The sequence below is a fragment of the Phalaenopsis equestris genome, unplaced genomic scaffold (assembly GCF_001263595.1).
Source record: "Phalaenopsis equestris unplaced genomic scaffold, ASM126359v1 Scaffold000609, whole genome shotgun sequence".
Taxonomy (NCBI): Eukaryota; Viridiplantae; Streptophyta; class Magnoliopsida; order Asparagales; family Orchidaceae; genus Phalaenopsis; species Phalaenopsis equestris.
Window position 1 is genome coordinate 339,187 of NW_018165049.1, and position 24,788 is coordinate 363,974.

Here is a 24,788-nt window from a genome sequence, read left to right on the forward strand (position 1 = left end):
ACAATTTATTCATCAGTGATTTAGCCATAAACTGAGTTTCCAATTTCTTCTATATCTCCCTTGGAGATTTTAAATTCATCACGTGATACATAATTTCATCTGCTAGGCATAGACGTATAGTAGCGGAGCTCGTTGTTACAATTCTTTCCAATCTTCATTCGCCCGCAAAGCTTCAAGATTCTCTGCTGAGCCAACAGATCTTTTACTCTTGTTTGCCACAATCCGAAGTTAAAAGTTCCATCGAATTTCATCACCTCAAATTTTGCACCAAAAATTGTCATTTGAATTTGATCCTGCAATAAAAACTTTTACAAATTCCTTTTCAAATCATTGCTCGGAATCTTTTCAAAAAAGAAGGATTGAAAAAAAATCCTTAATTAAGTTTTTCTTTTTTTTTTCAGAAAAGCAACAGCTTTTTTTTTTTGAAATGAAAAGATTGAAATATTTTCTTAATTAAGCTTCCTTAATTAAGTCCCCTTGAATTAAAATATTTTTTTATTTAATTAAATTTTAAAAACTTTCCTTTCATAAGCCTCCGCGCCTTCCAGATTTTCCCTAGCAGCAAAAGGAATAAACTCGGAACTTAATTTACTTCCAATTTTCTTCTCTGCCTCCCGCAAAAGAATAAAATCAGAACTTTCAATTTCCTTCTTCGCAAGCAAAGAAATCGGAGCCTCCAGCAATGGAAAGGAAATCGCCTCCTCGGAAAAATCCCAATTACACCTCCGCACCCAGCAACCTTTTGCGGCGAGCCGCCTTGCCACCTCTGCGCAGGAAACGCCTTGATCGCGCAGAAGCTCTCCTGCTAGTCAAATCTGTCGCGCAAAGCCTCCTCCTTCGCCACCGAAAGGAGCTTTCGAATCCTCCTCTTGCCTGGTTGGTCAAAGCAATAGTCGAATCTCTGTCGAATCCAAACTGTCACGGGCCGAAATCGCTCTGAACCGGCTAAACCCAGCCGCCAAATCTCTTTGTCCCTGCACCGCTAAACCTCAGCTGGGCAGAACCTTCGTCGAACTCAGAACTGCCACCAACCTTCTTCCTGCGCCGACAAAATTTTTCTTCCCTGCCCTCGAACCAGGCTCCCCTCGAACCAGGCTCTGACCCTCGAACCAGGCTCTGATACCACTTGTTGAGAAATTAGGGCAAAGAAAAACAAGAATCGACACAAATCTATAAGAACACACAGAGACTTAACGAGGTTCGGCAAAGATGCCTACGTCCTCAGAAGCAAAGTGATGGCTTTCTTTCAATATTCAGAAAAGATATTACAAAAATCAGAGATATGAGAAAACACCTAGGGTTACATACATGTCTATTTATAACCCTAGAAAATTCTAGAGTACAATATGTAATTATCAAATTACCCCTATACCTCACCCCCAACCCACATAAGGAAATTCCCCTGATTTGGACAGAATCTTCCGCTCTGCTTCAGAATCTGTCCCTTTATGGTATATGAGTCATATCTAACAGGTCTCCTCTGACCAACCAACTGGTTCTGACTTATCACCTGCGTTCAGCCGGTTGTATCTCTCTGGCCTATTTTCTTAAAATCATTGATGATTCACACGTATACCACTCTATTCTTATATTTATGTATTTACATAATTACCGCTCAATTTGTTTGTGCTTCCAACATGCCACCCTTCAACCGAAAAATGTCTCGGTTGCCTCCGATTGACCACCTGCTTCCAATCTATCACCTGCCTCAGGCCAGCTATATGTCTCTAGCCGATCATCTTAAAATTAAGGAAGATATACATATATAACACTATTCTTTTATTTATGTGATTAAATACATACCACTCGGTTTGTTTGTGCTTTCAGCAAGCCAACCTCCGACTAACTGATGCTCCGAACGCAACTGGATATACCACTCTATTCTTATATTTATGTATTTGAATAAATAACACTCAGTTTGTTTGTGCTTTCAGCAAGCTAGCCTCCGACGAATCGATGCTCCAAATGCAACCGACTAACTACTGCTTCCACCCGATCACCTACCTCCGATCGGTTGTATCCAACTGACCATCTTAAAATCAGGGAAGATTCACATATATATCACTATAATCTTATATTTATGTATTTACATAAATACCAATCAATTTGTTTGTGCTTTCAACAAGCCACCCTCTGACCGACCACCTATTTTTGACTGATCACCTGCCTCCAATCTACTGTATGTCTCGGACTGATCATCTTAAAATGAGGAAAGATTCACATATATACCACTCTATTCTCGTATGTGTATTTACACAAATACCACTAAATTTGTTTGTTCTTCCAACAAGCCACCTGCTGGCCGACCATACATCTTAAATTCAGGGAAGATTCACATATATACCACTCTATTCATATATTTACATATTTACATAAATACCAACATATTTTTTTATGCTTCCAACAAACCACCCTTCGTCCGACTAATGCTCAAGCCGCCTCCGACCGACCTCCTACTTCCGACCAATCACAAGACTCTGGCCAGTGAGGGAAGATTCACATATATTTCATTCTATTCTTTTATATATATATATATATATATATATATGTACATAAATAGCACTCAATTCGTTTGTGCTTCCAGCAAGCCACCCTCCGGCCAACTAATGCTTTGGCCGCCTCTAGTCGACCACTTGCTTCTAGCCAATCACATTCCTCTGACTAGTTATATGTCTCTGACCAACCATCTTAAAATTAGGGAAGATTCACATGTATATCACTCTATTCTTATATTTATATATTTACATAAATACCACTCAATTTGTTTGTGTCTCCAACAAGGCACCCATTGGTCGACTCTGGCCACCTCTGGCGGACCACTGCTTCCGATCGATTGTATTTCTCCAACCGACCATCTTAAAAACAGAGAAGATTCTCATATGCACTCTATTCTTATATTTATGTATTCACATAAATACCACTCAATTTATTTTTTAGCAAACGACCATTCAACAAGAAACAACATCTGACCTACCGCTCATCCAACCGGCCCCTGCCAATCACCTGATTCCGACCGATCACCTACCTCTGGCTAGTAGTATGTCTGTTGTCAGCCATTAGAATTTATTAACTAAGTGACTGATGATGCTAATAAGGCCAATCAAAGTTCACCTTAACCAGCCGAGGGTCAGATATCCGACCAACAATGCAAATAAAAAATCAGCGCAAAAAAGCCTCAAGAGAGCACTTCGGAACTGAAGAAAATAGAACGTTGAATGACGCTGAAATCAAAGAAGTATGATTATTGCATTCACATTTTTTATATTTAAATTAGCTTAAAATTTATCGCATCTTCACTTCAAAGAAATAAGAGATTTGGGGACATTATGTATGTTTGAAAAAATATCGACGGTAGCAGAGACTGGAAAGCCACCCAAATCGATCAGCTGACCACATTGCCAGATTGACCCAATAATGAAAAAATGCTAGCATATGAAAATATGTCTGATATACAAAAATGTATCAATGAAGATAATAATAATTGGTAAATCCAAATGACATAATAATCGGTAACTCTCAGAAGCATAGTAATATGTAACTCCTATGGGGCAATGATGTAATTTTTTAGATACCCCCTACAATCTATAAACAAGGGGATCTTTTTCATGTAAAGTAAATAGGCCATTTTGGGCTATCCATCCATTTAGGCATTACTCTCTCATTCTTTTGTAACTTCTTATTTTAATATATAAAATAGGTCCAAGAGCCCGAGCCAACACCTGGAATTTACCTCGTTAGGGGCAATCATTTTGTTACTTCTTTCCCTTTCTAGTTCTTTTCCTCTCCCTCAATCGCCACGTTTTATGCTTTGAGCGTATTCTATATGATAAATTTGAATTCAATAATATCACATAATAATACACTTTTCGCATGCATAGAAGAGGTGATATATGACTAAAAATTAAAATATAGATGGGATTGTATATGCTTAAAAATTAAAGTATAAACCTTATGTACATAAATACATAAGAATTGAGTGGTATGTACTTAAATCTTCACAAAAAAAATATATCTGCTAAGTCATAGCCTACATTGAGATAACCTCTAAATTCTCTTTGGTTTTTTGGGGAGAAAGTTTAGGTGAGCATATCTGACCTATATTTGATCAACATAACATTGCAATCATTGAATTACTTTAAAATAAATTTATTATTATTTAAATTAGATGATTACGCATTATATTCATCCTAATATAAGTTTCGAACTTATAAAACTTGTCATTAATAAATTTAAGTTAAGCTATCATATCATAATTTTTTTTTTTTTTTTTGGGGAAAATCATATCATAAATTATATTCTGCCTTTTTACCTAAAAAACGATCTTTCGAGAATAAGCTGTTTCTATCATTAAAATTCTTTTATATGGACACCGTATGCAGAGATGTATATGATGTCCAATCTCCACCATCTATCACAGCAAATATTTATGACGTGGGTCCTATTTTAGATTTTCTTAAAAAAAAAAATTGTTGTGATGGACGGTGGAGATCTGGCACCGTATAGATCTCTGCATACGGTGTACGTATGAAATAATTTTTCCCAAGTGTGACGATGAATGACCTAACACGAATACAATTCCAATACGGGCACAAATGTATCGAAATTACATAATGTTGAAAAAATGGAGATATGCATGTCAAAAATGGGTATTTTTTTCTAAATTAATGAATAAAAAAATTCAGAAGAACATTTGTGAGATTAAAAGTAAGAAAATCTAAAATTTAGGAATGATTTGCATGCATAGACTAAAATCTTATGTATTTATGTATCTAATGTCAAAATTTCATTTTTTCATATACGCCATCTTACATATGTATACAAATTAAAAATAAGTATTCTATTTGATTTTATTTATATGTTTAGATGTGATAAAAGATATTTAAGTGGCATAAAAGTAAAAATCAAATTTTGCAGGGTAGATATATAAATACATAAAAAATCGAAGGTGGGTATTTAAACACCCCAAAATTTACAGACTTTTACACTAAATACTAAATACCACTCGTTTATTAATATATTAATTTATTAGTTATTGCTTATTGGGTTAGATGTTTTACTGTTCTTTTTTTGAGTTTTTCTCTGGAGTCTAGTCGGTCCAAACCTCCAAGGTCCGGCCGTCGGCCCTCCTTCCTTCGCTTCAGCTTCACGGCATAACCTGCTCTTCATCTCGGTCTCACCCTTGAGAGCCTTGCTAGGGCTTTGGCTCTTCGCTATTTTTATGATATTTAATGAAAATGATAGTAAATTTGAACAATGACACAGAAGTATCTGCCAAAAAAGTCGCTCATCCATCTATTTTTTTAATGAATTAATGAAGCTAAATTTTGATGTAATACAAGATAATATATGTTCTTATGCTTACATATTGTATATCTTAAACTAAAGATATATCTATGGCAACTTAGTTTTTAAAAGTTGATGTTGTTAACTCTTCTCTTTTATTTAAAAAAAAAAGTAAAAAAGAAAATAAAAAATAAAAATAATTCTTCTCTTTTATTTATTTAATATAAACGTTTATTTAATAATTTTTATTATAACGGCATTTCCGACAATATTTTCAATAATACATGTGTCTCGTGTCCCTATGCCGTGTCCGTGCAATATAGGTAATTAGGATATATTTATTCACATTATATTAAACAAATTATTATATAAATAACAATTACATTTGGATAAAAAAATTAACCCTCAAAATATATATATATACATTTAGAAATGCATCATTTTGCCAATGTATCTAAGGAAAAAAACTCCAAGGAAGCATTATTAAAGAACGAGCATAATTATCATTACTTCAATACTCTTAAAATTCTTGTGCATAATTAAATTAAACTTTAAATCAATTAATAAAATAATATTTTTATCAATAACTTCAATATAAATATCAATTATAGCCATATAACAATGTTATTTTAAATAAGATTATAAATAAGGAATAATTACATACATAGCACTCGAAAGATTGTTATTTACAAAATCTAGTATTCATGTGATATTTTTGAACTGTCGAATTGATGTATTTATGCGTGTCATAATCAAACTGTTGAGAATTTGATAAAAATGAAAAATATGGGTTGGGTTTTTATCGTGAATTTTGATATTTGAGTGAGAATATGAAAAATGGATGAAAGAGGGTGCTAGATTTGTAAATAGTAATGTTCCGGGTGCTATGTCGTTTATAAATATAAGACGGCTTTCTTTTCGTCATGAAAAAATCCTGAAGCATCCAAAAACTGAATAAAATTTTGAAGCATTTACATACATAACACCCAATTCCTGTGTATTACTATCTAACAAACAAACTTTAATTTTTACATTAATACCACCCAAATTTTTCATATCACATAGAATATGTTGTCATGTTACTTTTAAGAAAAAATGAAATACAACATTGTCATAAAATTGAACCTTAGGTACTAAATATTTAAATACATAAGAACTAAGTGGTATGTATGTAAAACGCCCTCAACAAAACGGAAAAATATTACATCTGGACTCCTAACGTAGCGCTACGTTCGGAGTTCACTCATATGCGAACACGTGACTTCAAGAAAACGTGTGCGCTTTCCTGTGATCCGGCCCGGTATTCAGGTGTTATTGTGGTGGTATTGATGTGTTATTGTATTATCATAACACCTGAAATATTCTTATAACACAATAACACATGAATACCACCACAATAACATCTAAATAATGTGGAATAACACGGGAGGAATATTCCCCTACGCTAAAATGATTTTTTTTTATTTTTTTGCACCCCCACGTGCCTGCATATGAGTGGATTCCGAACGTAGCTCTACATTAGAAGTCATGATTTATTTTTCCCAACAAATCAACCCAATATTGCTCAAATGCCCCATCACCCAATCTCCAAAATGACTTTATTAAAAAAAATAAACCTAAAATGAAATTTAAAATAGTTGTTCTTTTTTAGGACAAAATTAGACTCTAAAACTTAATGAAAGTAATCTAACCAACTAAATTGCAATGCAATATATATATATTGTGCTTTAAAGAAGAAAATTACCTATGGGAATCTTTTGGATGACCATTGGCCAGTAACTTTCATAATTCTAACCTAATTTACCTTTCGCAAGGTACAATTGGCCAATGAGGTTTCCATATTGGAGTTGTTGGAGTGCTAAAGCCCAACCATTACCTATCCACTATAATGAATATATTATATATATATTTCAAAAATTGATCAGAGCCTATGATACGAATCTTTAACCAACCTCATATATTTAATCACTCAATATTGCACTGCAAGACAGACATACTTGGACGAACTCAAATTTGTGATATACACACATCCATACATACGAAACACATATTTATACTTCCTTTCTATATTCATACATACAAAACACACGTATCCAATGCCTAAACTTTAATTTACATAAATGAATCTCAATTATATAAATTAAAGTTTAGGCAATGGAAATGTTATACATAAAAAGGAGTTGAGTGGTCCTACTGAATCACTGCGATAAATTGTTTAATATTAAAAGGTGCTAAGACATATAATTAATATTTACTTAAACTCTTCATTAAGATTTATTTAAAACTATGATGCATATTAAACACGTATTTTTAAGATCATATCAACCATTGTGTTAAATAATTACAATCTAGTAGTTTAATGTTATGATTAAACCCAAATTCGAGATATAACCTTAATTGTAATACATAAATTTTAATTAGTATTCATTTTAATGAATTGATTAAAGCATAAATGACATGTTTACTATGCCGGTACATTTTTCATGCATCATTTCAGAATCTATATGTACTAAATTATTTATTTAGTCTAAATATATTTTCTTTACGGTTTGTTTATAAGAAATATGATTGAATGAATCTCGAGAAGATATAATGGACTAGACGAAGAGGATTGATGTGCTAGCATTCGTCATTCTACTGGTCAATTTCTAAAGCTGATAGAACAAAAGAATGAGAGATCCAACGAATATTGTGCGACCGCATTGACGCATATGCAACCAGTACTTACCATTACAAAAATCAACAGTCGACCAGAGAGAATTTCTTCAATATAGAGACATTAAACAAAGATAAGTTGTTTTTCAAATTACAGTAATACATCCTCTGTCTGATGAAGAAATCCTTCCAAAGGGCAATGTGTATTCGCAATAGGTCCCCTCAGAAGATGCAGCTAAAGATCATTCAGTCGATCGAATGACTTGGTCGACTGAATGAATACCAAGTTACCAAGCCAGACAATTGTGAATACATAAAGGTAGTTACATATATGGAACAACGTCAACAACAGTTACAGGGTCAAAACATGTATGATTTACTTACAAATATGTGTAAGAATGTAATGAGTCATATATTATGGCAATGTGCCTATTAAATGATGAACATCCATTTTATTTGTTATACCCTTCTTATGATCTATAAATAATGCCTTCTTCACTAGGAGGAAATGATGACACAACTCCCCAGAAACCAAGCATTATTTGTCTTGTTTCTCTTACTCTCTTTTCTTACATTCGACCGATGCGTTATTTCTTAGGCGTGATCCACAGGACAATATAGGATTTAACAAAAAGAAATAAAAACAATAAACATAAATAGTAAAATATACTTGCAATGTACAAACTAGCACTATATAAGTACAAATAATAACTAGAAGAAAAAAATGGATGGGAGTAAACGCAGTAAACAAAAGCAAGAAAGTAAATAAAAGAAGCAAAATAAAACAACATCATAAACTCTAGATATGAAATAAATAAACTAAAGTTAATAAAGCAAAAAAATTACATACACATTTTATTCTCAATTTTCACATGAGTGATTAGAGGATGAAATTAAAATCTCTACATATAAACCGTCATTGAAGGCATTCTTAGTTTGAGTAATTTCTTAATGTGCATGAGTAAGATCTTCTAAAATTATGTCTTGTTCAATAGAATAAAATGGAATACAAAAGTCTGACAATTTCTCTTTACCGATGAGCGGGTTCAATACTATTTTGAATCTCAATAGTAGTTATGGGTTTAGTCTAGATGAATATTGTCCAATCTATTTTCTATATTGTTCTATCAGATATCAAATATAATATATCTGACTTGCATGTCCTATTAGAATGAAAGAATCAGATTTAACATATTTTTTATTCATTTAAGCTTCAATGACATTATACAAATTATATACCATTATTCTACGCTTTGAAACATGAGCAACCAATTGTAATTGAACATGAATACACTTCTCTCAATAGAACTAGGAGTTTGCAATTGGACTACTTAGTGTAGAATCCCATAATAGTTTATTTCATATTCTAAATTGATGGTTTCTTTAACAGAAATAGTAGAGCCATTGGTCATTTTTCCTTCAGACCAGGATCTTGTATTAAATATGCAACCATTCACAAAAAAAAAAAAAAAAAATTAGCTATATTTTCATGATGACACAATTCCCCATAAACTAAGCATTATTTGTCTTTTTTCTTTTACTCTCATTCCTTTCATTCGACTGAAGCTCTATTCCTTGGGGTTATCCACAAGATAATTTAAGATCCAACATCCTGAAAGGTGCAGTGAGCATGGAGTCATGCCTACAATAAGATAGGAGCACGTCAAGGTGAAGGAAAACAAGGAAAAACCTTCAATGTGGAGTTTGTTTGGGAATTCATGCAACAATGAATTCAAGAACTCCAAGATCGGATGGCTAGTCAAATTACACAATTGACCCAAGTGGGTTCTAAGGAAAGAAAAGTCTAAGTGACACATGTTAGACCTCTTAGAACCTTAGTACAAACATAAGCATATTGATCTTGATGTCATAATTTGCATTACTCGTTGAGATATCCTTGTGAGCAATGCTCATTAAGAAATCCCGACAAACTGGTCACTCATCTAACAAAGTCGGCGTACCATCAAGGCAGATTTGATAATGCGCATGCAAAATGTAAAGTGACCTAGACTAACACATAAATTTAAAATATAGGCCTTATCAATGAAAATATTTCCAAACATGTTTGACATCAAGTCCTACGCTTAAGACAAAACTTAATTTTTTTTTTCATTCATTTGATATTAGATCCTGGAGCAAAAGATTTTTTCACACATTTGACATAATGTCATGGAACAAAATATTCTATATACATTTAACATGAAGTTGCAAACATACGATAAAAATATAATTTTTCCATACACTTAGACATTAAATCATAAAGAAAAAAATATTTTCATGCATTTAACATGAAATCATGAACATATCCAAAATGCAATTTTTATGCAATACTTAAAAAAGAAAACATCACGCGTCATGCTTAATATGTAATATGCATATGAAAATGCAAGTATGCACATGCCAAAATAAATCTAAATTCGCTTAATCGACAAATCAAAATTTCTCTAAATGATCTCTCATGGATCCTAAGCTCTAAGATGAAGAGAGGTACCAACACATGATTAACACGTCGATAATAAAATTACTTGTGCTAACCAGATGCCTAATGATTGACTGTAGTTTGAAGATGGCTGATTTTATAGTGGTGCGTACATTTTACATTATTCAAACCTTCTTGAGAATCCCCTATTGTTCTTTTGTAGTGTCGACTTATAATATCCTTGCCATTGCACTCAATCTGTTAAGGCTTTCCCCCCTAAGTTTCTTCTGCATTCTTCTAAATGCAGTTCTTGGAGGCATCTTCAATCTCATATTTTTTTATGCATCTTGAGTATAGCAACGTGATGACCTTCAAAAAAGTTTTCCCTAGATCATAAGATATTGTGTTGCTTTAATCTTGAAGCATTTCGAATTGATTGCTTCTTGAAAGACCTTCCCAATCTCAAAGAAAATGATGTATAGATCCATTCAACTTTTTAATCCTTTGGCTCACAGTTTCATCACCCTAGCTTCCTCTATAGATGATCAAACGAGCCTTTGGGACATTCCCTCCCCCAAGCAAGCGCACTTGGAAAGGAGGTTCGCTACTTAGTTGTGCACTCGGGAAATGTATTCAATATTAAAACTTTTAAATTTCCTTATCTTCATTTTTGCATTGTCAAGATATTTGGTCTTAATCTCATCTCTAACTTCAAATCAATGGTTAACTTGATTGACCACCAACAGTGAGTCATATTTTACCAGGAAGTGTCACGCACCTATCATGTAAGCAAACTATAATCCAACAATCAGAGTTTCATAATCTACTTGATTGATGACGACTTCAAATCTCACTTATATTGAATGGTATAAATGATCTTCGGCTGAATTTTCTTAGAGTGAGACTGAGGCTCGCTATGATTTGACTAGATGCTTTATCGATATGCAAAACCCGGGTATGATTGTTGGTCGTTATTTCTTTGTCTAGTTCACTTAGATCTAAAAATTCAGCCAAGAAGTGAATTATAGTTTGAGCCATCATGAGGGTTTTGGATACATAGGAGAGATGAAACTCACTGAGTTTTCATGCCCATTTGAGAAGCAAACTCGAGTGTTCCAGCTTGGTGATAATTGATTTGAGCGGTTAGTCGGTGATGATCCTGATCGAATGCATTTGTAAGTGGGTGGAGCCTGCAAGAAAAAATAATGATAGAGAATGTTATTTTTTCCGTCATGGATACCCAAGCTTGGCTCATTAGAAGACTTGGCTAACATACTAGACCAGAATCTGCTTCCTTTACTCCTTTCAAACAAAAACATAGTTGATGGCCTTGGGTCCGACTCCCAGGTATAGAGAGAGTTTTCATTTGATTTTAGGCTTTGGATGAGCGTTGATGATGCTGTGGAGTCTTTCGATTTTCTAAATGCTTGTTCAAATTCATCCAACCAACAAATTTATTTGCAGCCCTTAATGTTTTAAAGAAAGCAGTGCACTTGTTACCCAATTTTAAGATGAATCGGCTCGTGCTCGCAATCCGGTCAATCAACTTTGGGACTAATTTGGTATTTTGGTGAGACAACATGTTGAACAGGACTTGAACCTTTCTAGGGTAGCCTTTATTCCCTTTGGTTTTAGGAGATAACCTAAGAATTTGTCTGTGGATGTTGCAAATATACACTTGTGATGATTGACTTTCATATTAAATTTTCTTGAGGTTTCCATGATCTCCTTAAAGTCTTTCATGTGTTGCTCGGGTGTTTTACTTTTCACTAAGATATCATTTGCATACACTTCAACATTTTTTTTCATTTATGTTTTAGCAAAAAGTACATTTATTTATTCGCTGGTAAATAGCACCAATAATTTTATTCCAATGAGCTTTATAATATAGCATTACACTCCTTCACTTATGATGAATGCAGTATTTTCAGTGTTGGCCGGATCCATCTTGATCAGATGATAGCCAAACAAGGAGTCGAGGAAGCTCATCATGAGATGGATGACTGTTGCGTCCACGAGCGCGTCGATTTGTGGTGAGGGGCAGCTGTCATTCGTGCAAACGATATTTAGATTAGTAAATTCAATGCACATCCTCCACATGTCAATCAATTTTTGCACCATAACAACGTTTGACATCCATGGCGGTTGCTTAACCTCTCAGAAGTAGTCGACTTCAAACAACTTTTGGACCTATTCTTAGATTGGCTTGACCAAAGAAACATCGACGTCCTCATCTTCTACTTCATTTGTTGGACCATTGCGTTAACATTCAGGTGGTGGCTGGTGAAGTCAATTGGTAGCTATGCATCTTGGCGGCAGACCCGACAAGAACATCTTTGTGGCTCCAGAGGGTGTCGATCAGTCAATCTTTAAGACCTGCATTAAAAGCTTCACTTCGCAAAAAAATTTATCTTTATTGCCTTTAGATGCAGGGATCTGATGGGTGATTTTGCTATTCTTGAGACGCCCTTCTTGTAGGTTATCAAACTCGAGGGGCTCTTCATGGACACTTCTGAGCGTCTAGAGATAATAGATGCAAGACTGCTCGAGATCACCAGAAATAGTGATTGCCTCACTGTCGCCCAAGAACTTCACATGCACGTGGTAAGTAGAGGTGTGCGACCCTGAAAGAATTGAGCAGGGTGACTGAAGATAGTCTTCTATGTGAATACACCCAAGGAATAAAATATATGAAAGGAGACAAGACAAAGAAATAGAGGAAACAATAATGAAAACTAATCAACTGTCTTATTTTTTAAATATTTTCACTATTTATAGAGAAGAGAATGTTGATATTATTTTTTTGCCCTTGTCTAGAATGAGTCAGTACTATGCTATCTTTTTTGTATTTTACATGTATAAGCTTATCCTCTTACCTCTTTGTAGCTCTATAATCTAATCTTAGTTTACTTCGGGTCAGCGGCATTAGCTCAGTCGATTGAGCTTGGTCGGCATGGGTCGATCAGTTGATCTACTTTGATTGTTAATCCTTCATTCCTAATGAGAAGCCTTTAATATCTCCGGCCCATTAATTAAAAACTAATAAATATGTCTATTATAAAAGTCAAATTATATATTTCACACCTCAACGTTTAACATAAAGCCAAGGCCGAGTAACCTGCAAATTTTAAATGCTCGGAAGAAATGCTGTTCACCTTTGACTTCAATAGAGTACGACTCAATGTGATGAACGAGCCTTTAATAGTACCCAGAACTAATTAAAGAAAAAAAAAACAGTACTAATTTTTTGAGAAATTTACATACATGATATATAGTTCTTATGCATTTACATATTAAATATTTAGAGTTTGATATTAATAGTTAAAAAATGGTGTCATAAACCTATAGGTGAAAAATATAATTTATTTTTAAAAAATTAGTGATAAAAACTTTTTTATTTGATATTAAAGAGCTGTGTTATGTGTAAAATATAAAAATTGTCTGGTATATATGTAAAATAAGAAATATGGGTGTTAATCCTCCATCAAATGGGAAAACATTTGTGTACGTAAGATGTACACAGTGTTGTGTACATAATGGAGGTTATATGGGCGTTATAACGGCTATATTCACGTTATATCCCCTGTAACCTCCGTATAACTTTCATTTAACCTGCATGTAACATACATATATGTGAAAACAGAAGCGCGAAACTTATTTGTAAGTTCAGGTAGGTTACGGATATGTTATATAGATGTTACATGGAGGTTACAAAGGATATAACGCGAATATAATGCCGATATAACACTCATATAACCTTCGTTATGTACGCAGCGCTGTGTACGTCTTACGTAAGCAAATTGTTTCCCATAAAAGAAGAAATCCTTCATTAAAAACATAGCAACAACTGAAGCTCCGCTTGGTGAAAAAATTTTAAATCGATAATTTATAAGGTACAGATTATATCTAACAAATCATCGATAAACATAACTGTAATAGTAATTTACATTAATCAATAATTTGTTAGATGCATATTTCAGACCTAATAAATACCCAGCTAATAACTTCCTTGACTGGTTTTTTTATTGTTGCTTGTGCTTGTAACTAAAGAATAGAAAAATAATTCTTGTCAAAATTCAATTATTTTAAGAAAAAAGATGAAATGCAGACATTATAAATAGTTTAAAAAAATTTTAAGAAAAAAAGTAATTTAATGAATTAAAAAACATAATCCGTTTAGTATATAAATTAGGAAAAAAGGTAGTATTTTTTATTGTGATATGAAAAAATTGGGTGGTATAAATATGCAAATACAGAGAAATATTTGCATACTTTAGCAGAGCTGCGTACGTCGGTAGGTTACAGGGAGGGTATTAGAGGGTTATATCCGCGTTATACCTCATGTAACCTCTCTGTAACCTACCTGTAACTTATAAATATATGAAAACAGAAACGCGGAACTTACTAATTACAGGTAGGTTACAGAAAGGTTACAGGAAGGTTACAGGGGGTATAACGCGAATATAACGTCTCAATACCCTCTCTGTAACCTACCGACATACGCAACTCTGCATACGTTAGACATACTCAAATATTTCTAAGAAGTGGGTGGTATCTATGTAAGGAATAAAACATTTGTCAATAGTAGCGGTAGATAAGATGCCCCAACTGCCATGAAAGGGATGTTCCAGGAGAAATCAATAAGCCATCACAATGGCTTGAACTCCCAGTGCAACAGCAGAGAACCCTTCTTCCATGGCCAAAACTATGGAGGAATTCAGCTTTCCTGAAGTATCAGTGGAGCAGGACTCGCACGAGCAGTTATCCTTCCCTCACTTCGCCTCTTCCCCTATTTGGTTCCAGTCCTCTACTTCCTACCACAAGTTCACCGCCCTCAACCACCATGATCAGCGAAGGAGAAGCTTCCCATCAATGGAAGATCTCCGGATCGAGGAGGTTAAGGATGAGGAGAGGATGGACATGCTGTGGGAGGACTTTAATGAGGAGCTCCATCAAATTCCTCGTCTTACAAGAAATGGAGGGAGGGAGGGGTTGGATTGGTCAGGAAACTCAACTAAATTGGATGGGAAGAGGCATGGTGCAGGGAACTTCCTCTGTTTGAAAGCAGTTCGACGCTGCAGACCTGGCCTGATGATAATGTTGAAGGTGTTGAAGACACTACTAATGATTCAGAAGATCAGAAAGACGAGAAGAATGCCGGATTATCACATATAATCAGCCTTATATATGATATTTAATGGTGTATAGATGGATGGATTCAGAAGGGAACAAAACTTACGGAATGTATTAGTTCAGGAGAATATGGTTATTTCTCTAGCATGGCAAAAATACCGTTGTCTCCATGTTTTTTATTTGTGTTGGGCATGATTTTGATCTTTGTACATCTTTTTAGCTATTTATAAGGAATGTGTGTGACTTGGATCTAAATCTAAAATATTATGACGAGGTGCTCAGGCAGAGATTACAAAACAAAGGAGAGCTCATCATTGGATCGATAGTTAAGCAGTTTCATAATCCCAAAAAAAGAGAATATCTAGTACCAATAAAGAATGGACAGGAAACTCAGCTGGCCTTTCTGTCAGAGTAAGGCCACCAGCTGAAACAAGAACAGGCATGCCAAATGGGAAATAAAGGTTGGAAAAAACAACCTATAGAGTACTTGCTACTCGCATATCCATATTCCCACAACTTTATATTATAGTTCGTTATGATGATCTCATGTAGTGCTTCTAGAAATATAAAATATGGGCTCCAAAGTTCAAAATAATTCTGCTCTGCATGGATCATCATACTCATACTGTGTACAGAACTGAAAGAACACAACATGGAGATTTGTTGGCATATAAAATTATATTAGGAAGGTTCTCCAAATTCTGAGATGTCCCCTATAACATTGTATATAATCCCTTATTATAAATAAATTGTATACAATCCCTTATTATAAATAAGGGATAGTGCCCAAAACATTCTTCTAGCATGGCATCAAGAGCAAGAGAATCCCTACGACACTTCTCCCATCGACACCCCTTTAGGGCTCCTAGAAAGTTTTTAAAAAGTGGTTTTAGTAGGGGAATGGTTGTGGGATAGCAGGGAAGGAGAATATGATATTTGGCGTGGGATAGGAGTCGTTTGGTGGCTATCACAATGAAAAACAACGACATTCGGACAGAGAGGAGGTTCACCACCTATTCCTGCACAAACAACAAATACACTATATGCAAAAGGAAGAGGATACAACACTCCTTAGAGTAGAAAATAGATACTACAATATGTAAAACATATTAAATAAAAGCTAGGTTCCCCAAACAACAACATACACATATAAGTAGTATCCTAATAGAAGATAAATCTAATTATAAATAAAAAATAAGAAAGAAACCAAAAAAGGTAATCAATGTTGTTGAATTCGATAACTCGGGCAAGCCTGTAGCTATTCAGCACCACTTGATCACGGGATTTTATGACCCAAGATCACGAAAATCTGATGAGGGGAGCTCTTGTGTCTTTCTCCCTAGCTAGGAGAGGCTTCTTTTTCTCTATAAACACCTGAATCTCACTGTCATAAGTTATTTCCTATAAAACACTTACGAAGATTTTCAAAGTAGCAGTTCACCACTCATATATGGCCGCCTGTTTGGGAATGCACTACTAAACTAAACGAGAGCTTAGTACCCAGCTTATTGCATAGAGACTTCTACAATTAGTTCAAAAATTTCTCATCTCCATCTAAAGTAATGACATGTTGGACTTCCCTTTGTAGGAGATAGGTTGTAAATTCAAAAATCTTGAAATCCTCTTTAGATGGGGCTGCCCAGTGCCTGATATTGACTCCTCGAGCTCATCGCATTCTTGGAACACCAATGCTAATCCTGTCGGTGCTTCTCTCAAGGTCAGCAAAAAAAGATCGCTCGTGACGCCACATCCTCAAACTTAGTATTAACGTATGTTATCTCGGACTCTTTCAAAGATAAAAGTACAATGTGTTTCTCATCTTTGGTAAAAGAATATGTATTTTTATAGCCGTCATGAGATGTGCAATGGTCATGCTGCCAAGGATGACCTAATAGGATGTGACAAGCATGCATACGTACCATGTCATGCCATACTTGTTCCTGGAATTTAGTTTCAATGAAAAATTCCACAAGACATGTCCTGTTAGCCATGATTTTATTTTCTTTTTTTAAAAAGACAAAGAATAATGTTGGATGCATTTTGCATGGCCAAATTCAACCTGTTGATCACTTGTGTAAATACTGCATTTTCACAAGTACATCAATAATGAAGTTGAACATCTTTCCCTTCACAATGTAACGTGTAAAAAATATATTGTGGCAAAACCACTAATGCTTTATAGCGGGCTTATTCTGATGGATCTGTCGTATTACTAGAGTCTCTCCTCCGTCAGTTGAAAATTAGCACTCCTCTATATCATCACCTTCTCTAGTGCCTCCAATGTCAATTGTCTATGTTTTCTAATGCTCTTTGCTCAGTGAAAGACATCACGCTCTTGTTTGGGCAATCGGTCACAATATGCCGAAAAGCATGGCACATAAAACACTTCCTCACTGGAATGAATTTGGGAGTACTTATGATTTTCACATTTTCTCCACTCTGGATCGATTTCTCACTGGGAGAGATCAGTTTGGGTGCTTCAATGGGTGTACTTGTGTTGCCTGATTTGATGGTTTAACCATGTATGAAGAAGGGTGATGTGAACCTAATATTGTTGTGTTGTCCCTTCACCTTTAGGGCAAAGGATGAATATCCCTGTAATGTCCAATAAAACTATAACTGTAGCGTGTTGTCAATGGACAGTCTCAACCCACCCAGATATCGAGCTATGGTGTTCTTATCGAGCTTCACTATTTCACACTATAACATAAATTGAACGAACCCAACTGTGTACTCCTCTACTGAGATCTATCTAATATAACTAGTGAAGTCTCAAATACACATCATATCTTTAATGTTTTGGTGGGTGATTGCACTACATCTCTCTATTCATGTTGAATCATATAATGATTTTGTTTTTCCCACACGCTGGCGTAGGTGCTTTAAATTTTCCCACAATAGTGACTCATTCTTCTTTAATTTAATGGCGGCTAGATTTATCCTTCTGTCTAGAGCCACTCAATAAACTCATTCTAATCCATGCGATCATCAAAATCCGATAAATTCAACTTTACTCCAAAATCCTAATTTTTTCTCTAATATTCAATGCCTAATTGATGTGGTATCGACTTTGTCAATTGAAACTTCTTGGTGCAAGCGACTCACTCTATCCTCTCAATCTGGTGAGTGGCTATTATTATTATGAGAGATATCACTAGGTTATCTCTTCTCAAAGAAAGCAAGTCTTTGTTGTTGCTGGAAGATTTCTCGTTGCATATCCTCCATAGTGATCTCCTGAAAATTTCATTGAGCGTTTCCCTTTGGCAGCATTATCTCTTTCTCAAATTTAAATTTCGGCATGAAGAGAACATTGTGGTTAATGATTAGGATTAAGTGGATAACATCGGTTTTTCTTTTTTTCTTTTTTTGCAAGGGTGTAAGGTCAGGATGTGTATGAATTTTTGGTTTGGGTTTAGGGTTTGTCGAGCTCTCAAAACAAGTGAAACCATTTTAGTGCTCCTAGGTGTTCACGAAGCAATTTTACTGGGGAGATGATTGTGGGATAGCAAGGGAAGGGAGGAATATAGGAGGTCTATGGCATTTGGACGGGGATAGGAGTCGTTTGGTTGTTGTCCCGACTGAAAATAGTGAAAAGAACCACGAAATTACAGCATTTGGATGGAGGAGGTTCACCACATGAACCATGAAACGGCAACGTTCAAACAATGATGAGTTTCAACGCATATTCCTGCACAAGTTACAGACAGACCTCTTCCAAAAAAAATGAGGACACAATGTTGCTTAAGGTAGAAAATAGAGAATACAGAAAAAACAAAACAAATTTTGCTGAAATTGATAACCAGGGAGGGCCTGTAGCTATTCGGTACTGCATGATCGTGGGATTCTGCAATCCTGAATTGTGGAAATAAACATACTGAAGATTTTTGTCATTCAATCGAGATCTTGTGCTTTCAAAGAAGGTTGTCACTCCTTATATCTCCAATCACGTTCCTGAGACTTCTGTCAACGCTTATTCGTTAACAACTCACATCTTAACGAAGCAAACTTGAATTAACAGTTATACATGTTTCAACTTGGAAAGAGTCATGGCCTATAAAAATGCATTTGGAAAGTTCTTTACGTAGAAAGTTAATATCTATTGAATAATGCACACAAAATCTTCCCATCTTACAAGAAAAAATAGAAAAATTCTTAGTAAGTACAAAATGTAAATATTAAATAATACACGCAAAATCTTTCGCTCTAAGAAGAAGCATACGGGTTCACAAAGTAAATGGATACAGAGATGAACATACAGAGGATGCATAAATTTTGCTTACATAATCAGGACGCAATAATAACTCAAGCACGTTATTATGAGCTGATAATCAACACACTTTCATGCATAACTCTCAATAAAGTGCCAAAGAAGCGGTTTAAAGGCCACTAAAAGATGTCTCCAGTATAAAGAATATTCTTTACAAAAAAAAGAGGGTGGGGGGTGGGGTGGGGTTTGGTGGTTTGTGGTACCTAAGACTTAATTTATTGATATAAAACGATAATGGTTCTTTTTGTATACATATGACAGCCTGAATAATTTCTAATGAATATTCTCTCCTAAAATAGATAAAATTTGCACAATTCCTTCTCGTTTGTTACATAAAGAATTCTCCTAATATTCATTGAATGTTCAATAGAAGCTATCAAAATATTAGCAGAGGTATTTAAAGTAAGCCCAACATTATTGTGCTCCAAGCATTTGTTGCTCACCGAGCGTGATGATAGCAATATCCTTATTTAATGGAACTTCTTTTATTTGATTTCTTACTAGTCTTCAAAAGGTCGGATAAAGAAGCACAGTGTGTTGAGTTATAGCTGCAATTCTGACAACACGCCTCCAACTTTTCAATGACTTTCAAGCACCTGGATAAAAAATTCAATAAAAATTTTTGATTAACTTGAAATCAGACAACATTTCACATTCAATTTCCATAAATACCTTACGATGTAATAAGGCTTTTTCATAATTCTATAAAGAGAAATTATCGTCAATAATAAAGGGCCCACGTAGTGAGATTAAGGCTTTGTTGTTGTTGTTGTAAACAGAAGGGATAGAGTCCAAAACACGAGCAATTGTAAAAACTCTCGTGTAGGGCAATTGCTAACTTGTTTTTCCTAGAAAAAATAGTAGTATTTCATTCACTAAGCTCTGGAAGTACACGTCATCTTATTTTTAATAATCTTTGCTACATTTTGTATTGAAAATATTCATGCCAGAGAACACTTAATGAGGTAGTGCAATTAGGGGAGACGAAAATTGATTATTCCCGCGCCCATTTCTACCTCTTCCTTAGCTTGTTCTCGGCCCAACACGGAACTTGTGCCCTAACAAGTCAAAATCTTCACAAAACATTAGTATTTTTTGAGATTTTTCTATAAAATCAAAGGTAAATAATGTGGAGTGTCGGTTCTACGGAATCGCCGAATCCCGTGTTTTTGCAGGGTCATGAAAAGCCGCGATCGTAGCAGAGTATCAACCGCTGATTTTGCTTTTTTTCTTTTCTTTCTCTCCTCTTCTAATTTCTTTCTTCTTTCATTATTTATATTAGGATATTTTCTATTAGGAGACTATCTATATATTTAATTTTTTTTTGTTTTTGTGAGACTTTTGTTTTGATTCGAGTAACTTGGATATTGTAATCTCTGTTTCTACTCTAAGGAGTGTTGTATCATTTTTCTTTTTGCAAGTGGTGTATTTGTATGCAAAACCAGGTGGTGAACCTCCCTGACCTCCGTACCACGCTATTTCATCTTCCGCCTCACTGTTTTTCACCCGAGACAGCGGCCAATCAATGCCTAGTCTACTGTCCAACAACAGATTTCGTCTCATACCCTTCCAAATGCCATTGACCTCCCATATTCTCCTTCCCTTGCAATCCCACAACCATCTTCCCACTAAAACCGCTTCCTAAATACCTTCTAAGAGCTCTAGAACATTAGATCTAGTATCAAAGCCCGACAAACGCTAAATTTTTATGGGTTTAACCTTCCTACACGTAAACCAAGAATTCATACAACATAACCTAACACCCACACCAAAAAAAAATTCCCCACATCATCAACCAAGCCCTAGCCCTAACCAAAACCCTAAACCTAACTATGTCCCTAACTCTAAACCTAAACCATATTTTTCTTTTTCATCAAAACTTACATTAAAAGATCAAGACGACATGCGACCAAGAAGTAATTAACAAAAGAGGTATTCAGGAGCTCACTATGGAAGACATATAAAGAGAAATCATCCAACTGTAACTAAGATTGTCGCCTTTTAGTGGAAATAACCCGATGAGGTTACCCATAATCACAATGGTGACTTGTTAGATCGAAAGAAGGAAAATCTTTTTCACCTAGAAGTTTAAGTGACGAACAATCAATGTCATGTCAATTTGGCATTGAATGTTAAAGCAAAAGCCCAGATGTTGAAGTGAAGATTGACTTATCGAAGTTTGACACTTGAATGAATCCAGATTAGTTCCTCCGGTGGCTCCAAACAGGGAAATGTGTACTTTGATTTATCAAATTTGAAGAACTTTTAATGTTAATGTTTTTCGAACAGGTACATGCCATATTTGTTCAAAAGTTTCTTTTTATATGTATATACATAATTATAAAATATTAGCAAAGCATCAAATTTAATGTATGTATATTGCAAGTGTAAAAATGGGAATGTATTAGAAGCATTTATTATTCTTTTTTCCTTCTATATGCAGGTATCTAACAGAATTTTGACAGCATTTTCATCGCTAGTTCAATATAGAAATAATCGTGACTGAATATTCTATAAGAGGAACTTTTTACGAAAATTTTCCAGCGAAAAAATTTTTGCTGAAATGTCTACAAGAAATTCCGCTAGAATCTTTGTAGGAAAAATTCCGTGCAGGTAGATTACTTCTGGTAACATTTCTCACATTTTTATTCATTGAAATTTTCTGACATAAATTCCATCAAAAATCAGTCGAAAAATCTTTTCAATGGAATTATTTTTCATCTGAATGCATTTCCAACCAAGAATTTTACGACGGAGTAAATTTGATCAAAAATTCATCAATAACTCACTTTTTCAATGGAAATTTAATATTTTCCGAAAGAATTTCACATCTTAAATACCACATTTTCGCGTGCAATGCTTTCAGATATCCTTTGGAATAGAAATTACACACAAATACATGATAAAATAATGATAAGATGGAGATGAGTCATTAATGTGTGAAGATAATGATAATTAATTTGTCTTTTAGCGTGATATAGTGCAACACTGTCATTGTTGGTCCCAAGCCCGAATATGAAAAGTGAAGGGTTGCATTAGGTAGTCGACAACGAGCGTAAAACTTGTCGAAAAAATCATAACACGAATTATTTTGAACAATGTGTAAGTGCTAGGGCGTCCCCTAAAAGCGATGCGTTGTATGGTCTGAATACAATGAATAGTGTGCAAATGTCGCTGCACCGCGGTACGGGTGTAGTGTCAAAAAAGCAAGGATTCTCACATTACGGACAATAAGGATAAGAAGTTAGTCCATAAAACTAATATTAGGATATGATATTGGAATATAGGTACACTTACTGGTGAATTAATGAAATTGGTTGATATTATGATTCATAGAAAGATAAATATCTTTTGTGTTCAAGAAACTAAATGGGTTGGAGAAAAGGCTAAGGAAATTGATTACTTAGGTTTTAAATTTTGGTATTCAAGTAAGAGTCGCACTAGAAATGGGTGGGTGTAATTATAGATAAGAAATTGAAAGACAATCTTGTAAAAATTAATATAGTTGGAGATAGAATTATAGCCCTTAAGATTATTGTTGATACTAAGATTTTTAATATTATAAGTGTTTATGCTCCTCAAGTAGGTTTAGATATAGGTTCTAAAGATAAATCCTGGAATGACTTAAAAAACTTAATACAAATGATACCTCTTAACGAAATATTTTTTATTAGAGCGGATTTAAATGGACATATCAGTAGAATAGTAGAAGATTTAAGAAATATTCATGGTGGTTATGGTTTTGGAGTGATTAATGAAGAAGGATCTATATTAGATTTAGCTTTAGCGTATGATTTTGTTATTGCTAATATTTTTTTCAAGAAAAGAGATAAACATATTATTACTTATAAGAATTAATTTAATAATACACAAATTGATTATTTTCATATGAGAAAAAGAAATTGTCGAGAATGTCATAATTGTAAGTTCAATCTAAGTGAGGATTTGAATACTCAACATCGATTATTAGTTCTAGATTTTAAGATGAAGAGTTGTAAAATAAAAAATACTAGGAATCATCGTCATTGAATTAGATGGGAGTACTTAAAAGACAAATAAAATTATTTTTATGAGTAAAATTCAATATTTCAAAATTTGAAATGTTCATGAAGAAGCAAATTATATATGGGATAAAGTAGAAAAAACTATTAAACAAATGGCAAAAGTTGTATTTGGAGAATCAAAAGAAAAAGTTTTTATAAATAAAAATAGTTGGTAATGAAATAATAAAGTACAAGAAAAGATAAAACATAATAAGTGATGCTATAAAATTGGTTTAAATGTAAAAGCATAGAAATCTTGGAAAAATATCAAACTACCCGTAAAGAGTCTAAGAGAACAATCTGCGATGCTAAAAATTATGCTTGTAGTGGTCTTTATAATAGATTGAAAACTGAGGGTAAAATATATAAAATTTGCTTAGCTTTACATCCGTCCCAAGATATCATTTCCAATACATCCGTGGGGCAAGCTCGAACACATTGGGTACATCATATACATGTATCAAAAATCTTTACTGAATGTGACATTGGGGCTGTAAATTCCAATTTTTGACACAAAAAAATTTCAATCTGGTAAAATAAGAAAATGAAATAATCATATATTTTCTATTGTAGACACCAGATGAATCAATGATTATAAACTAGCTAAACAAAAAGAAAAGAAAAGTAAAGATTTAACTCAAGTAAAGTGTATTAAAGATGAAAATCAAAAGTGTTTTTCTTAGAAAAAGATATTCAAAATAGGCAGGTGAGTATATTTTGATAAACTTTTTAATAAAGTTTCGAAAAATACGATCAACCTTAGTTATCTTAATATCGTTAATAATAATAATATGTTTCATTTTTACCATCGCATTAGTAAAAACAAAGTTGAGGAGGCTTCAAAGAAAACCAATGGTGGAAAGTCTGTAGGAACTGATGATATCCCAATTGAAGTACGGAAATATTTAAGAGATTTAGAAGATTTTTGGCTTACTAAACTTTTTAATATTATTTTAAAAATTAAAAAGATCCTGGGGAGTGGAGAAAG

General features: G+C 34.1%; 2 protein-coding genes across 3 annotated transcripts in view; one reads left to right on the forward strand and one right to left on the reverse strand.

Moving 5' to 3' along the window:
• The first annotated feature begins 14,975 nt into the window (after positions 1-14,975).
• On the forward strand, positions 14,976-15,790 carry LOC110029903. Its single transcript, XM_020732388.1, has one exon. It carries the CDS (start codon positions 15,053-15,055, stop codon positions 15,530-15,532), a length of 480 nt encoding a protein of 159 aa, XP_020588047.1. The 5' UTR covers positions 14,976-15,052; the 3' UTR covers positions 15,533-15,790.
• A 3,046-nt stretch (positions 15,791-18,836) lies between these two features.
• LOC110029889 (cx9C motif-containing protein 4, mitochondrial) overlaps positions 18,837-24,788 on the reverse strand; it is an 18,029-nt gene continuing 12,077 nt past the window's right edge. The window contains exons 2-3 of one of the 2 annotated variants that reach the window (XM_020732374.1): positions 20,259-20,353; positions 18,837-19,450 (exon numbers count right to left, since the gene is read on the reverse strand). In XM_020732374.1, coding sequence (XP_020588033.1) covers positions 19,434-19,450; positions 20,259-20,353 — 112 coding nt within the window. In that variant the 3' untranslated portion in view covers positions 18,837-19,433. Of the gene's footprint in view, positions 19,451-19,877; positions 20,354-24,788 lie in introns of those variants that run through there. The other variant, XM_020732373.1, reaches the window with a different exon arrangement.